General features: G+C 51.0%; 7 protein-coding genes across 7 annotated transcripts; 3 read left to right on the forward strand and 4 right to left on the reverse strand.

Moving 5' to 3' along the window:
• Positions 1–92: 92 nt before the first annotated feature.
• Positions 93–664, forward strand: APUU_10201S (GFA family protein; the record flags this gene model as incomplete). Its single annotated transcript, XM_041698164.1, has 3 exons — positions 93–158; positions 222–384; positions 465–664. The coding sequence occupies 3 exons, from the start codon at positions 93–95 to the stop codon at positions 662–664; spliced, it is 429 nt and encodes a 142-aa protein (XP_041549567.1).
• Positions 665–981: 317 nt separating this feature from the next.
• On the reverse strand, positions 982–1755 carry APUU_10202A (alpha/beta fold hydrolase; the record flags this gene model as incomplete). Its single annotated transcript, XM_041698175.1, has 1 exon — positions 982–1755. One exon carries the CDS (start codon positions 1753–1755, stop codon positions 982–984), a length of 774 nt encoding a protein of 257 aa, XP_041549568.1.
• Positions 1756–2428: 673 nt separating this feature from the next.
• Positions 2429–4376, reverse strand: APUU_10203A (acyl--CoA ligase; the record flags this gene model as incomplete). The annotated part of the gene is made up of 6 exons (XM_041698186.1): positions 2429–2488; positions 2542–2695; positions 2752–2855; positions 2906–3179; positions 3243–3710; positions 3766–4376. 6 exons carry the CDS (start codon positions 4374–4376, stop codon positions 2429–2431), a joined length of 1671 nt encoding a protein of 556 aa, XP_041549569.1.
• A 1619-nt stretch (positions 4377–5995) lies between these two features.
• On the reverse strand, positions 5996–7465 carry APUU_10204A (uncharacterized protein; the record flags this gene model as incomplete). The annotated part of the gene is made up of 6 exons (XM_041698197.1): positions 5996–6267; positions 6355–6509; positions 6569–6646; positions 6695–6810; positions 6863–7247; positions 7293–7465. 6 exons carry the CDS (start codon positions 7463–7465, stop codon positions 5996–5998), a joined length of 1179 nt encoding a protein of 392 aa, XP_041549570.1.
• Positions 7466–8668: 1203 nt separating this feature from the next.
• APUU_10205S (uncharacterized protein) lies at positions 8669–9780 on the forward strand (the record flags this gene model as incomplete). The annotated part of the gene is made up of 5 exons (XM_041698208.1): positions 8669–9057; positions 9119–9251; positions 9300–9319; positions 9365–9529; positions 9582–9780. 5 exons carry the CDS (start codon positions 8669–8671, stop codon positions 9778–9780), a joined length of 906 nt encoding a protein of 301 aa, XP_041549571.1.
• Positions 9781–9891: 111 nt separating this feature from the next.
• APUU_10206A (isopenicillin N synthase family dioxygenase) lies at positions 9892–10985 on the reverse strand (the record flags this gene model as incomplete). Its single annotated transcript, XM_041698219.1, has 2 exons — positions 9892–10752; positions 10809–10985. The coding sequence occupies 2 exons, from the start codon at positions 10983–10985 to the stop codon at positions 9892–9894; spliced, it is 1038 nt and encodes a 345-aa protein (XP_041549572.1).
• A 318-nt stretch (positions 10986–11303) lies between these two features.
• Positions 11304–14379, forward strand: APUU_10207S (uncharacterized protein; the record flags this gene model as incomplete). The annotated part of the gene is made up of 2 exons (XM_041698230.1): positions 11304–11352; positions 11408–14379. 2 exons carry the CDS (start codon positions 11304–11306, stop codon positions 14377–14379), a joined length of 3021 nt encoding a protein of 1006 aa, XP_041549573.1.
• Positions 14380–14446: the final 67 nt, after the last annotated feature.

Raw genomic sequence — 14446 nt, forward strand, 5'->3', positions numbered from 1 at the left:
GGGGCCAGATTGGTAAGCGAGGAAGTCGGACTTGGCAGCTTCATATAAATAAACCCAATCAACCCAGTCTTTTCAACTCAGTCAAAATCAAAATGGCTCGCGGTGGTTGTTTCTGCGGCAAGATCCGGATAGAATACATCGGCCAGCCCGTCGCATCGGTTCGTCTACATTTCAACTAACGACTCGGACATGGGTTAAAAACTAATTTCAACATTCGCCAGGGACTCTGCCACTGCAACGACTGCCGCAAACAGACAGGAGCAGTATTCAGCTTCTGCCTCGTTATCAACAGAGCAGACTTGAAAATCACCGGAACGCCCAAGGAAGTCGCCAAAACAGCAGATAGCGGCAATCACATCATAAACTATTTCTGCTCAGACTGCGGTGCGTTATTTGGTGTTTTTTTTTAAAAAAAAATCAAACATCTACTTGACAACGAGTACCAGTATCTAACATGTCCACAGGCACACCAATCTATGGGCAAAGAATAGAGAAATCTGGAGAGCCTGCCAATAGCGCAGTCTTTCGCGCGGGCATTTTTGATGATCCTGAAGTGCTGGACCAGAGGAAGCCCGTGGTGGAACTGTTTACCAGTAACAGGGTGAGCTGGCTCAACCCTATTGAAGGCGCCGAGCAGTTCCCTGGGATGCTGGCGATGCCGTAGGTTGAGATATCATCTTTTGCAGATAACAACGTGCGATGTGGTTGCACCTTGTGCCCTGGTCGCCTTGAACCATGTCAATAGGCAATCCCGGTGTCATTAGCCTATTGAATCGGGAATCCTCTAGAAAGCGAGGACTTCCTGTATGTTTGACATAAAGCTAGGAGCATTTGACATATATAACACTTGATTGAACCATCTGCAAAAGCAAGGATCTCTGAATTCACAGAACTGTCTTTGGTTACAAACATCCATCTAAATATTAGATCTTCTCGACAGACAGGGCTGGGTGAAAGATGGACAGGAATTGATTGTAGTGCTCAGAACCCCCCTAACACCTCGAGGACAAGATCCACCGTTTCATCAACCCTACTCAGAAACGGACTGTGGCCGGATTCCAATAGCTTGGAAGTGATGGAGGCACCAGCCGACTTTGCCGCCGCAATCAATGCTTCCTGGGATTGGACGGGGATCGCATGGTCCTGGGTGGCAACAATATAAGAGACTGGCACATCCATCCACCCAGCGTAGATATTGTCACGATCTGTAAAGCAACCAGTGGACTGCTTCAACAGGCGTCCTTTCCAGCTCTCAGCTACCTCGGGAGAAAGATCGTTATAAAACAAATCATTGGGGTCGGCGTTGGTTTCGATATGTTCCCAGCCATCCGGACCTGCATAGTGAAAGCACGCGCCGGAATCGATGACCGGACGGAGAACGTCATACAGGGAGGTTTTCGACGGTGGCATGAAGGCGCAGAGCTGGATGATGCCAACGACTCTGCCGGGATTGCTGTTTAGACGCGATGGATCCTTCTCCGTGAAGCCCTTGACAGCCGAACAGCCCACCGCGCCGCCAAAGGAATGGTTAATCAGAACAACATTGCGTCCATTTCTCGTCTCGTCGGCAATGATGCTTTGAATCTGACTTATACTTCCAGTGAGAGAGCCGACTGGAGTATCTGTACCGCAGAATTCAACCTGGGGGGCGAGACAACGATAGCCGTGTTTCTCGAGTGCAGGGATAACCTTGGACCAACAGTCGCGGCTATGCCACGCACCGTGGATAAATAACAGCGTCGGGGTCCGAGCCATGGCGGATAGTAAGTATAACGGGGACCTTCAGCGGAGGACTGGCTTTTTAAACCTCCTGAAACCTGATAGTTGATTACCGGGTCGCCTAACATGTCCCCACCTTGTTCTATTTGGATAAACGGGCAAATCGGATCGCGTCGGCCACGCAGAGTATTACGGAGTAGCCTATTAGGAATAATGGTTAATACATATAATGAGCTTGGCGGCGAGGATTACCGGATGGGATTTAGGCGTCCTGGGGGTCCGCCTGTCGATGTCTTTCCCTGTTTATGTGCGGCTGAACGTCGTAAGGGAGTATAAGGCCCCCCCAAAAGCCACCTCTGCCGACACACCGCGGCGCGCTGAGTTGAACAGGCTGGTTATATTGTTCAGAGACATCAGGACTGCACGTTTGCGCTGATTGCTCTTATGCCTTTTGAGACATAGTAAACATGAGAATCGCCGTCAACGACTGTGTATTCCCAGAGGCACACCATGGAAGGATTGCAAAGAGGAATATGCAGCCATACTGAAGGGGTTTTACTGAGCGTTGGGTTGCAAATGGCACCGTGGTCCCTGGTATGAATACCGCGGACAAATTCAGAGCGCAGGACGCCAGCGATGAACATTTACTTCTTCTCAAGTTGGCTTATGAATCAATTCTGAACTGCCAGGCCAGGAAACTGTTTACATTTTACAATTTGGAATTGCTCGCAACGCCGTCTCTGATAACTCGTCGCAATATCTTTCCAGACTACGACCCTGGGCGTCAGCATATACCACTGTCATTAGGTTAGCAGCACTTACAGGCGCTCTTGGAATGGTATCAGTGAAGACAACACCGCCAGTGAGTCTTTTGATCGTTGATACCTTGCTGTTAATGAATTCCAAGATATCCTCAGCCGAGACGGAGGTTCCTGGAGCTGCCACGACGTACGCACGGGGATGCTCGTCGTCGCCCCTGTTCTGTTAGTCCACAGATCGTGTTAGGGCAAACATAGCAGTGTTCATTCTTACTTTCTCACGCCAATCACAGCAGCGTCATTGACTGAAGGATGATCGAGAAGAAGTGCCTCCAGCTCAGCAGGCCAGACCTGGACGCCCTTGACCTTGATCATTTCCTGGCACACTGTCAGGCATTATTATGCAATGTGTTTGTGCTTTGACCCACCTTCTTCCGATCCACCACATAATACCACCCAAGCTCATCCTGGCGAGCTACATCCCCTGTCCTCAACCACCCATCTTCAGTAATAGTCTCATCGGTAGCCTTTTTGTTCTGCCAGTAGCCCTGCATAATGTTTGGACCACGAAACCATATCTCGCCACTTTGTCCACGCGGGACCTCATTCTCGTCATCGTCCACCAGCTTGATCTCACAGTTCGGCATTGGCTCGCCAACGGAGCCGGCCACGGCCGTGAGGGTGGGATCCCAGCCGAGAGAGCTGCAACAGGATCTTTACTCAGTTAGTTCCTTAGTACTTCCAGGTACAAGAGAAAGGACTCACTCAGTCGAAGCAAGGCCCTGTTTGACATTTACTTGCCCCCTTGGCCAAAGCGCCTCGTACTGTACAGTCGGCTCTGGACCTAGCGGTGCCGCACAGGAGAAGGTCTTTGTAACACTGCTGAGATCGTACTTCCTGCTCTTCACCGCAGGGTGCTTGGTCATGGCCACGATGATTGGCGGTACAAGATGTAGTTCTGTGATCCGAAACCTCTGGATACTTTCCAGCATGCGGGTAATCTCGTATTTTGGCATGATATACGACGGGATGCGTCGCGCGATAGAGATGGTGCAGAAATAACACAGGGCCAGGCCATGATACAGTGGAATTGCACATAGCCATCTCGAGTTTCTGGCCGCTAACTCTTTCGTGGAAACGCTGGGATCGAGGTTCATGACGAAGTCCGTCTGAACGCAATTTGCGATTATGCTGTGGTGCGATGCCTCTGCTGCTTTGGGCAGTCCAGTAGTTCTTGAAGCCAATACATCAGTACTGTGTAGGAGATGAGCAGCTCAGGATAACAAACCCAGATGTCATTATCGTGTATACTGTTGTGGACTTCGATTCGCTCGGGGTTAGCTTCTTCCACGCGAATCGGCTGCCAGCCTCTTTTGGCGCGAGTAAATGCTTCCAATGTTTTACTCCAGCGTTATAATCGTCATCACCACCACCATCCTGGATTAGAGGGCCATCGTTGAAGAGGAAAACGCGCTCCCGGGGTATATCCACCATGGCAGCGGCCTCAAGAGCACAGGCTATAGTTTCCTCACTCGCCAGGATAAATCTCGGCTTTGTAAGGCCCAGCTGGTATGCCAACTCACGAGGATTAGAGTGCGGATTGCCAGAATGGTAGATGCCACTGGCCATAATAATACCCAAGTTGACGACGGGGAACAAGACATCGTTGCCGCTGAGGATAAGGACCCGATCACCTTCCTGTAGTCCAGCAGCCTGCAAACCGGCAGCGAAACGCTGCGACCAGAGACGGAGCTCAGTCCAGGTCAGACGCAGCCTCTCTGGGTCTTCGGCGTCAGCAAAGGCCAGGGCATCTCCTAGCGGAGCGGTAGGGCTGCCGAAGAGATAGGTAGGAATGTCGACCTCTGGAACGGGAACGGCCCATCGTGATTTGTGTGGCATGATGTATTTTATTATGATAGAGATATCCTAAGGGGTAGAAGAATGAAGAAGTGACGGGGGAAGTGTCAGGGTGTCGGGGTGTGAGGGTCAAGATGTCAGATTTGGTTTCTGGTTCACCGCATTCCGCACGGATCCTGGTGGTGCAGCACGCAGCAAGCAGCAAGCAGGAATCAGGAATAAGCAGCATAAGCTTTTAGTAATTGTAGAGCCATTCTTGTCAAATAATGCGCCACCCTCCGTCAGCTGGACGCCTTACACGTGGACGCCGTAAACGTTATATATAGGACCCTAATAATATAATTCCATCCGTCGGTGTATCAAAAGGGACTTGACGGAAAGGTACAGGATTCAGAGAGATACTTATATTTAAATTAAATAAGCCTTGTCTTTTCTTAATTACCATGGGATATATAAGATAATAAGGGAGTCCAAGTACTATAAACTATAATAATAAGATTATAAAGTCCAAAGTCATGAAGTCACTGTGGATCTAGACCTTAGTTATTGAATCGGTGGTGAATCAATGGATACCTTTGTAATTTAGGAACACAGGAACTCGTAGCTAATTCTTGCTTTAATTTACATATCATGAGATCTTGCCATGGCCTAGGTCAAGGTTCACTGCACAGCCTGCTGACTCTTGACATAGGACTGAAAGTATCCCTCTTCCTCATGTCCACCAGTAGAGGTCTATGTGGACACAAAACTAAATATAGTCCCAAGTCTAGCAAGGGAAAGTACATGTAGTTTCCTGACGCGCACCAAAGGGGTCAGCCTTCCTGTACTTCTTACAGCCTTTCTCGTTAAAGTCCTTGTGCTGATCGGCGTATTCGACATATCCATCAGAGATATCAGAGTTTGTATGGACGCTGTAAAGCAATAAGTACTCTTATCTATATCGCACACCGTAGACAGAATCTGCAGTGCAATAGAGTAGGTTAAGTGCCATATACCAAATACTATAGGGGAGTCTCGATGCGTAGCAGCGGGAGCTGGCGACTTGGTTGCAGGTATCTGTGAGACTCTCTGCTTCACCATTGCCGTAGTCAACCCGTGCATAGCAGGAGTGGGTGACATCGCCCACACTGACGAAATTCTGGATAGAGTGTAGTTAGATAAAGCTGTTAAGAGGAACAGACTATACAGCATGGTTATAAGTATGCCTGGGTAGTGAGAATGCTCAGTTGAAAAGAGCAGTCAGTAACAAGGATACTGGGTACCAGGGCCGCGAAGGCAGCTAACATCGGGATTTGCGTAGAGAGAATCATTTTGATAAAGATTTGGGAGTCGTCTTAAAGAGGATAGAGAAGCTGTCTGATTATCTGTCTGCTTGATAAACCCCATGGGGTTTGAAGGGTATCTTTATACCTTCGGTTGCCAGGTTATTCTCAAGTAATTCCCCAGGGACAGACACTGACTGAGAGCGGATCGGGGATATACCCCTATAGGGGCTGGGGGGCTCTTGTAGATCAACGAGACCGCGAGTATAGATCAAGCGACGATGGCTGATATCCGGATCCGAGTGGCAGTAGCCCTAAGTCACCCCTGAGTCAGGAAGGTGATAGATGTATATATCCAAATAGAACGACTATATTCAATTCATATACAGAGTCCATAAACTAAACAATAGAGGCCTCCGCTCTTTTCCGATATGTATCGTCGCCCCTCACAGAACTAGATACATCTCCCAACTTCTCAACGCCGTCAATAACATCCTCAACCTCAAGGAAAGGCCCAGTCTCATCGATACCCACCACAGGAAATACCCAGTTTAGCCCCAGGAATACCAAGAAGGCGATCGCTAGCCCAACCAGGAAGGTAAGGTTGTACAGGCGCACCCATCCAACCCACTGTGGTGAATTCCAGCCATTCACGTTTCCTGCCAAACCAGCTGTCGTACGTCGTTAGTAACTATAACTCTTCCCATTGCCCGCGGGAATTTGTATGAATATACGAGAGGGCAGGGTAGGAAACTCACGAAGAAGCGGCCACATCCCTGCCGTGAACGCTGCAAAGGCGCGCCAATTCACCCCGTGGCGAAACCAGTAGATGCTGGTGCTGTCGCCACGGTACAGGTCGGAGAGCTTAAGCCTATACCTCCGGATGAGGTGGTAGTCAGCCAGCATTAGGCCCCTATAAGTACGTTTTAGCACTACCTTCTCCCAGAATAAGTATTATACGAGCCGCCATACGTTGCAGGAGCCATAAACACGCCAAATCCACTGAGCACGGAAAGAAATTTGTCCGCGGTAGAGAGGAGCTGCCATGGCCTATTATACTGTTAGCCCGGTAACAGAAATGTGGATAGTGAGGTTTACTGAGTGGCGATCCCGATGATGGCCATTATATACCCTCCTCGTCGGATATTGATATACTTCGGCCATAGACCGGCGAGATCCATGCCGCAGCTGACGCTGTTCAGGACGACACTGATCTATCTTTTATTAATACCGAGAAGCTGACGATAGGTATTTAAAGTGACTCACTGAAAACTGAGAAGCGACCATACCCACACTGGCAAAGAACACACCCGCACGCACCCGAGGACTGGAACCGTAATACTCCTGGATATCAGCAAGAAGGTAGATCGGATTCCATTGGATATCGCCGCCCATCAATTTATTGCTGGCACTTGTGACGATGATCCCAATCGTTGCCGTGATTGCAATCGTAGCCGGACATGCAACTAGCTGCGAGAGCGTAGGCGCGTATCGCCTCTTTGAATAGCGCACCCAATCGGATTGGCCTAACGTACCTGAGCCCCAAGAACCTAGTATAGCTGTGACACCGAACATAAAGGCCCATCCTGTATTAGGGGCTGTGCCAGGCTCATGGAAGAGGTCGCCGGGGCCATGAGCTTGTGAGACGGCCCTGGTCCTGTTAGCTAATTTCTGTAAGAAAGGTGCGGATATGTACCAGATTAACATCCCAAAGCAGGATCCACAGAAGAAGACGAAACAAACGAAGAATGGAATTTGAAGCTTCTCAGGGCGGATTAGAACGGCAGGAATAAACCCGCACATCCAGATCAAGAGTCCGATGAAGTCGTTGGTCTGGAGGTGGGAGCTCTCAGCAAAGTAGTTTTTCATATGTGCAAAGCCTTCCTTGTTAGTATATCCTCACACCCTCAACGAGGTATAGGGCCCTGTCTACCTGGGATGATTGCACCGATCAGGACGCGCGTTGCTTGTCCTCCCCAGAAGGCTTGCATGCCGAACCACATACATGCGACGAAGCTGCGAAGGATAACGGGGACTGTACTTATTAGCCATCGCATAGTGTGCGATATCAGGGGATCAGCATACAGTAGGAACCTCGCATCCCCCAGGAGAACCGGCTGGAGACAGTGAAGCCGATATGATGTATTTCTCCCATCCATCCGCAGAACACGGCCAGGAGGCCGGACAGAAACCCGCCAAGAATCTAACATCGTGAGCTTCAGACTTAACAGGAGAAGGGGAAAGCGTACAACTACACCAATAGCCTGCTGCGGACTGAGTCCGAACGACAGCAGCGTGCTCCCAGTGGACCAGGCTGAAATGCAAGACCCCGATACCGTCCAGTATCCTGCAGCTCGTTAGCTAAACACAATGAAAGAAAATAGGCCAAGAATAAGTGACGTGCCGAAATACGACCAGACTCCATATGTTCTCCGCTCTGGGGGAATTGGAATCAGGTCTCGATTGCACCACGTTGTGTTCTCATATTCTGCGTCCTCATCAACAGGACTAAACAGTTAGCATAATAGTGCATTAGATATTTCAGGCGAGTCAAACCATTGGAGCCGTTGCTTAATTTCAGGCCACGACCAAGGCATTATGATCGACCACTGGGACAGTAATAGGCAGAACGTGGGTGACAGCGCAGCTCACGTCGCTGAAGAATTGGGATGCATAATGCCGGCATTTTAGAACTCCCCGCTTATCGTTACACAAAACATTCCAGCATTCCTCATTGGAGGTTCATTCCCTGTTCTGCCTCTCCCGTGTCTGGGGCGGTTACATATCACCGTATAGCATTAAGTAGAGTTAACCGATCATGTTGGCCGATCTTTCTCCGCATGACATGTTGGCCTGCGCTAGACACAGACTTAGCCTGTATGAGCTAGGGAAACTGTGATAAGAAGATTTGGAGAACCCATGTAAGACTACCCTATCATGATCGGCAGACGTTGGCTTGCGTTAGCCGAGAAGTTGGAGAAGCTGTAGCTGCGGAGACGATAGGGAGCCGACATAGATATGAATGTCTGCTTCTGAATCTTCCACCTGATATACAATATACAGATTGCAATTATGACCACTAAGCAATACCCCCTTCCCAATGGCACCGGTGCCATTCCCGCAATCGGCCTGGGAACCTGGCAATCCAGCGAGAGCGCAACCCGTGATGCCGTGAAACACGCCCTGCAACATGGCTACAGACATATCGATACCGCGCTAAACTACGGCAACGAGAAGGAAGTTGGCGAGGGAATCAGAGCGTCTGGTGTGCCCAGGGACCAGATCTGGGTGACTACCAAGCTAGATAACCACTGGCATCATCGGGTGCGTGAGGGGCTTGATGCGTCGCTGAGGGCTCTGGGGTTGGAGTACTTGGATCTATATCTTGTGCATTTCCCATGCTCAACTGATCCAGACGATCGGGGGAGGTGTCTGTCTGGTTGGGATTTCGTCAAGACTTGGTATGTTATGCATCGGTGTTCTGGGGAAGGAATTCATGTACGCTGACAGACAGCGCTGCAGGCAAGATATGCAAAAGCTCCTGGAAACAGGAAAGGTCAGGAACATCGGGGTCTCGAATTTCCAGATTACGCATCTGGAGAAGCTATTGAATGACCCATCATGCACGGTCGTCCCAGCAGTTAACCAGATCGAGGTATGTCGTTTATTGCTCTGATCTGATATACCGCTGCTAACATCTCAGCTCCACCCATACAACCCGTCGTAAGTCTGTCCCTGACGCTTGTCTGATCTTGTCTAACAATTCAGTTCCAAACTCCTCGCGTACTGCAAGTCCAAAGGAATCCACTGCACCGCATATTCCTGTCTAGGTGGTCACAGCGAGTCCTCGATCAACGGGCACACGGACCTAATCAAAGATCCCATCATACTAAAGGTCGCTGAGGCGAGGGACAAAACGCCTGCTCAGATACTGTACGGCCACGTAGTGCCCTCTTCTATACAAATCACGATACTAATGGCGCAGGTTAATGTGGGGGCTCCGACGGGGTGTGAGCGTTATCCCAAAGAGCGTCGCGCCTGGGCGGATTGAAAACAACTTTGACTTGTATGGATGGAATCTCACGGAGGATGAGTTTGGCGAGATTAGTGGAATCCGTACGAGGGCGAAAGTTGTGGGAGATGCGTGGATGCCTATTAGGGTTTTTCTCGGAGGTGATCAGTAGATGCTCAGCTTTGCATCCCTGGTCCTGATAATGAATAGGTTCTTAGATATTTGTATACAATATGTTGAATTGAAACGGTTGGTTACACAAAGTCAGACTCCAAGTACCAGATCAGTATGTCGCGTTCATCCGCATCGCAATATAATCACTACTAGTAATCGGCTCGTACATCTTCGGCCGGCCGTCTCCATGACAATTCGGCAGACATTCAATCACTCGATCCCTATCCGGACTGATAAAATACGGAATCGAATACCGAGGTTTCGTAATCCGGCCCTGGCCGCTACCATCTAGTCCTGATCCTTCACCAAGTTCATCAGCATTGACGAGCGGCGGTGCGCGCACGCGGTGCATTGTGGACTTCAACTCGTGGTTGCTCCACCGCATCAGAAGGTCGCCGATATTCACCACCGCCGTGCCGGGAATGTACGGCGCGGGGTTGAATTTGCCCTTTTCATGTATATCCTCGACTTCGAGCCCACCGACGGCGTCTTGAAAGAGGATTGTCATCGTTGCAAAGTCGGTGTGTGCGGCGATGCGCTCAGCCTTGCCGTGCAGCAGTAGCTCTTCTTCCACAGGTGGATAATGCAGGAGTCGACACTGGTTCGTGCGGTCTTTATGGTAATCCAAGAAGAATGCTTCGTCGAGACCCATCCCAGTCGCAGTCAGTCTCAGCATTAGTGTTTCAAGGCCAGAGCATGTAGTGAAGAATTTTGCAAAGAAGCCTCGAAACCCTGGGAGGGATTCCTCCGGGATCCAGATATTGCGCATCCGCTCGTCATTCTCGTTGCCTAGTTCAAAAGACTCCTTCACGTCAGGGGTTTTGCGGCGTTCTGCGATACCGTCGGAGTCGAAGACCATCTGGACGACCTTCTCTCGCCCGATCCCGCTGTATCCGCGGTGGTACCAGCCTTCTGGTGGGTGAGGTGCTTTGTTCTTCTCCGAGTCAGGCAGGGCGAAGAATTTCGAACTCTACCGGGTAGAAAACGTTAGTGGACGTTTGAATCCCTTTGAATGGATATGGCTACCCAGGTGAATGCCTCGTCGACAAGGTCTTGAGCTACACCGTGATTCTTGATATATGCAAATCCAACGTGCTTGAAAGCCTGATACACCTCGTGGGCGACTATGGCCACATCTTCCGGGCCTCCAGTGCGCGCTGGCTCAAGGTCAATTATTGGGATGTTTGACACGGTAGGCACCATTATGGCTGTCTTGCTGTACACGCGTATTCCGCAGTGGTGAATTCCATATCGGCGGCTTTAGTGGTGGTGGTTTGGGCACTTTGTATGCCGCGAAGCCGAGGCTCTCCACTTCTGTTCTTTTCATTTGTACCTGTTGTCCTATTGGTCTGTCGGTCAAGAGAAGTTGTTGGCCGATCACGATCGGCTGACATTGTTGGAGTAACGCCATCCCGCCTAACCAGACGCCATGGTGTCTCCAACTGGGAGGTAGTTATATGACATCCCCGCAGTCAATGCACCAGTAGTCATTACACAGGCATTGACGACAAGCACGGAGATATGGGGAGCCACTCAGATCAGAGGTACCGCATCGGTGTTGATGTCGGCGGTACGTCCCGAAAAGGTCAACAACCCTCGGACGCAGCTAATCCACCGTGTCGCAGGTACAAACACAGATGCAGTTCTTATCGACCTGGACTCGATGAGCATCATCGCATCGCATAAATCAGCTACAACACCCGATGTAACAACCGGGATCACCAGTGCCGTCCGCAAGGTCATTGAGACCGCCCAGGTCGCTCTGAGCGCTATCGGCTGCGTCATCGTCGGCACCACGCACTTCGTCAATGCCGTCGTGCAACGCTCGTCATCCCTACGCCCAGTCGCAGTAATTCGACTCTGCGGTGGACCAGATGATGGCTTCGGCCGCGGAATTCCACCCTTCATCGACTTTCCTGCTGATTTGCGGTTCTGTATCGAATCCTCCCCTTATTTCTGCCACGGGGGCTACCAAATCTCCGGCGAAGAAATCAGCGCTGTTGACGAAGAGGAAATTCGGAGCGTAGCTGAACAGCTCGTCGGGGAAGGAATCGAGAATGTGGTTATCTCTGGAATGTACGCCCCGCTCAATCACTCGCAGGAGGTCGCTGTTCGGGACATCCTCCTCCAAGCTATAGATCAATCCGTCAGGAACGGCCAAAGTAATTCATCCTCCAAGCCACGGATAACGCTGTCCCACGCGGTCTCAGGCCTGGGCTTCCTCGCTCGGGAAAATGCTGCCATACTAAACGCGACGCTACGCCCTCTCGCAGAACGAACGATCTACGGATTTAAGAAGGCAATGTGGGATATTTTCCAGGGAAGTCCGTGCATGTTGTATCTCACACAGAACGATGGCAGCGTACTGAGCGCCGAGGACGCAATCCACTACCCGATCCGGACATTCAATTCTGGCCCGACAAACTCCATCCGAGGTGGGGAGTTTCTCTGGCGCGCTGCTGGCAAAGCGAATGGCGAGGAACGGGATGAGAGGACAGAGCCGTTGGTTGTGATTGATATCGGCGGAACCACCTCGGACGCGGGGCTACTGCTCCCAAATGGTCTACCCCAGATGAGTTCCATTACAGGATTAGTTGGCGGTGTGAGGACAAACTTTGCGCTGCCAGCGGTCGAGAGTATTGGGCTAGGTGGAGGGAGTATCATTCGAGGAGCGGGTGAAGACTTGACTGTCGGCCCTGAGAGTGTTGCGTTGGAACTGCTACAGAAAGCGAAACTCTTCGGTGGTGGATATCTGACGGCAACGGATATCGTGGCAGCGTCTGCAATTCACGCCCCCAGCGAGCCAAATCCTTTCCGGGATATGGGAGATCTATGTCGGCTAGCGGATGTCACGCCAGAAATAATATCCCAGGCACGCGAAAGGATGAGGGAGATGACTGCGGCGCTGGTCGATCGAACCAAGACGCATAAAGGAGACGTCGATGTCTTAATCGTCGGGGGAGGAGCTCCAATCATCAAGACCGATGAACCATTGACTGGCGTCCGCAGCCTCCGAACAGTGGCGGGTGCAGAAGTGGCCAACGCTGTTGGAGCTGCCATCTCTCGAGTTTCAGGCGTCATCGATACCGTCGTCGATACTTCAAACCAAACAGTCAAGCAGGCGCAGGAACTTGTCTCGCAGCTGGCGATTGAGAAAGCTGTCAGTAATGGCGCGAACTCTGGTTCAATTCAGATTGCCGAAGTGACTATGCTTCCAATACAGTATGTTGATGCGAAGGCACGAATTGCCGTTCGTGCTGTTGGAGAGCTGGCCGTTGTTTCTCAGGGGCTTGCAACAGAGGCACTTCCCAGTTTCGATGGGCATGACGCGCCCCAGGCTCAGAGCAGGGCTATACCTTCCAGCATTGATAAGACCGTCGATAAACCTGTCGACGTCCATACCTATCGTCCATTCATCCAAAATCGCCAATGGACCATCTCACCGACCGATCTCCAATTCATCGCCCAGGGCTGCAAAGTACTTGGGTGCGGAGGCGGCGGCGACCCATACCAGGAGTATCTCAAAGTCAGCGCAGTTGTCCGGAAGAGCCCAGGTTCTGTCAAAGTGGTGTCACCCAGCTATCTCGCAGACGACGCCCTCGTCGGCTGGACTGGATGCATGGGCAGCCCAGAAGTGAGCATGGAGCGTCTTGAAAACGAGGAATGTCTAAAAGCACATGAAGAACTGATCCGTGCCACTGGCCTTCCTCCCGTTTCTGGGTTCGTGGCCCTGGAAATCGGCGGAGGGAACGGTGTTGTCAACCTAGGTGTTGCAGCGAAGTTTGGAGTGCCCTGTGTGGATGCCGACTACATGGGTCGTGCGTATCCGACAGCCTGGCAGATCACGCCAAATGTTTACGGAACGCCCCGTGGTGAAGCGCTCGTTCCTATGACGATAGCCAGTGGAGATGGCTCCGTTGTGACAATGACGGCTTCGCGCACAGACAAACTTGTTGATAAAATTCTGCGCGCCTCCTGTGTGGAAATGGGCTGTCGCGCCGGGAGTGCTGGTGCTCCCAAGTCGTCCAGAATCGTCCGTGACCAGGCAGTCACAAATACGGTATCCCTCGCATGGTGGATTGGCCGGGCGATTGCCCTGGAGAAGAACATCGCCGAGAGAGCCAAGCGGATAATTGATGAGGTTGGTGGTTCTGGCAGCGCTGCGATCCTTGGCGAGGGGAAGATTACGAGTGTTGAGCGCGTGCTCAAGACCGGGCACACTTATGGAGTGTTAGAAGTAGACGGAAAACTCCAGGATGGAACCAAAGCGGTTCTCAAGGTCCCTTTTAAGAACGAGAATGCCTTTGTGGAGGCGATCCTGCCGACTGGCGAAGCCAAGATACTCGCCTCAGTGCCAGACCTCATCGCCGTTCTTGATGCTGAAACAGGTGCCGGCTTGGGGACACCAGAATATAAATACGGTTTGAGAGTAATGATCATTGCCATTGCTGCTTCCCCACGGTGGACCGACACACCGAGGGGTATGGAAATAGGAGGGCCAGGGTCTATGGGATTTGAGGGAATACAATATGTGCCCATTGGGAAATACAGTGAGCCACGAAGCGTTATTGACGCCTTCGCTGATGTGGAGCTGTAAGGAGCATGACCTTGGGATGCTTGTATATAAACCGCAGTATACTCGTGAAATATGCCATTGTATAATT

This window comes from Aspergillus puulaauensis, chromosome 1, assembly GCF_016861865.1.
Source record: "Aspergillus puulaauensis MK2 DNA, chromosome 1, nearly complete sequence".
Lineage (NCBI taxonomy): Eukaryota > Fungi > Ascomycota > Eurotiomycetes > Eurotiales > Aspergillaceae > Aspergillus > Aspergillus puulaauensis.